The 1,442-nt window shown below is 66.3% G+C and overlaps 1 protein-coding gene across 2 annotated transcripts in view; it reads left to right on the top strand.

The window, feature by feature from the left end:
- Nucleotides 1-467: 467 nt before the first annotated feature.
- Nucleotides 468-1,442, top strand: part of F7 (coagulation factor VII (serum prothrombin conversion accelerator)) — a 6,062-nt gene continuing 5,087 nt past the window's right edge. For both annotated transcript variants that reach the window (XM_010831451.1, XM_010831450.1), the window contains exon 1: nt 468-571. In XM_010831451.1, the coding sequence (XP_010829753.1) occupies nt 502-571 (70 nt within the window). In that variant the 5' untranslated portion in view covers nt 468-501. The remainder of the gene's footprint in view (nt 572-1,442) is intronic.

Raw genomic sequence — 1,442 nt, 5'->3', positions numbered from 1 at the left:
GAGCAGAGAGTCCAGAGGCCATCAGTCTTCCTCTTGGGGAGGGAGCGCCCGGGACCTGCAGGGACAGCTGGGCCCCATCACCCCTGCACAGAGGAAGGCACAGGGCAGGTACCCACCGTTTATAGGAAAGGGGAGCCTCCCAAGGAGGCTGGACACCCGAGGGAGCCCCACAGGGAGACTGCCAGCCCAGTGGCCCCGGGCATCCCGATTTCGTCCCGAAAGTCCGGGGTCCTGAGAAACCCGCCCGTGCCCAGCAGCCAGGGCAGCTGGTCACCCCCACCTGCAGCCCAGGGGCAGGAGGGCCCAAGGGACTAGCCAGGGGCCGAGACGCCCGGCCAGCCCTCATCCGCAGGCCCAGGGCCAGGACTGCAGCGCGGTTTCGGGAGGCCAGCCCCCTCCCCCACGGCCTCCAGCTCTGGGAGAACTTTGCCCGCCCTCCGCCACCCCCACTCCCCTCCCCGGCCCAGAAAGTCAACAGACTGAGCAACCTAGGATCTGGCCATGCTGTCCCAGGCCTGGGCTCTGGCCCTCCTCTGCTTTCTGCTCAGCCTGTGGGGGTCCCTGCCGGCAGGTAAGTGGGGGAAGTTCCCCATTAACCCCATGGAAGGCCAGCCGCCCCGAAAGCTGGCCTGCGTGGTGGGCACTCCCATCTGCTGGGAGCCTGGCTGGGGGGGTCCTCTCTGACTTGCCTGCCTTTCAAAAGATGAGCGGAGCTCCTGGAGCACAGGCCACGGGAGTCCCCTCCCAGACGTCTGGGGGCAGGCTCCCTGGCCACAGCGGGCCCTCGCCTGCCTCCACCACCCACCCCCCAGGCCCAGACGCGGGCTCAGAGGTGACCCATCTCCCGCTCTGCTCTCAGCCCCTCGCGGGTGGACCCCCACCCCAAGGGACAGGGCACAGACGCTGCGCCTTGATGCTCGGCCACTGCGGCGGTGAACATGACCCCCAACTGTGGACGTGGAGAGGCCTGAGTGGGAACACGGGCGGGCGGCTCTGTGAGCGGTCACCACCGTGATTCCCCAGCCCCAAGGGGTGGCCAAGGCGGAAGCCAGGCGCCGACACTGTCCCCTGAAACCCGTCCACGTCTGCCCCGGGGCCCACGCCGGCCGCGGGGGCCCTGCCCGCCGTCCTGCTCCGGTGCCGTGGCACCCGGGTCCTTCCTGTTTAACCGTCTTTTTTCACCTGGCATTGCTGGGCTGGGTCATTAGTGTTGCCAGTAACGTGTCTTCAGCTCTCCCAGCGGCCTGGTGTCTGCGGGGCTCAGAGCATCTCCTTAGGATAAACTGGAAGTGAAGGGACCCGGTCAAGGGCATGGACATGTTATAATTTAACAAACACATCACCCTCTCCTCGCATATGAAGCTTATGCAGTGTTGCCCATTGGCAGCTGTGAGGAACTTTCCTGCTACAAACCAGCGGCCCGTGGGTGGGAGGCCTGTGAT

Source organism: Bison bison, unplaced genomic scaffold (genome assembly GCF_000754665.1).
Source record: "Bison bison bison isolate TAMUID 2011002044 unplaced genomic scaffold, Bison_UMD1.0 scf7180017864527, whole genome shotgun sequence".
NCBI lineage: Eukaryota > Metazoa > Chordata > Mammalia > Artiodactyla > Bovidae > Bison > Bison bison.
This window is presented reverse-complemented; position numbering and strand designations above follow the sequence as displayed.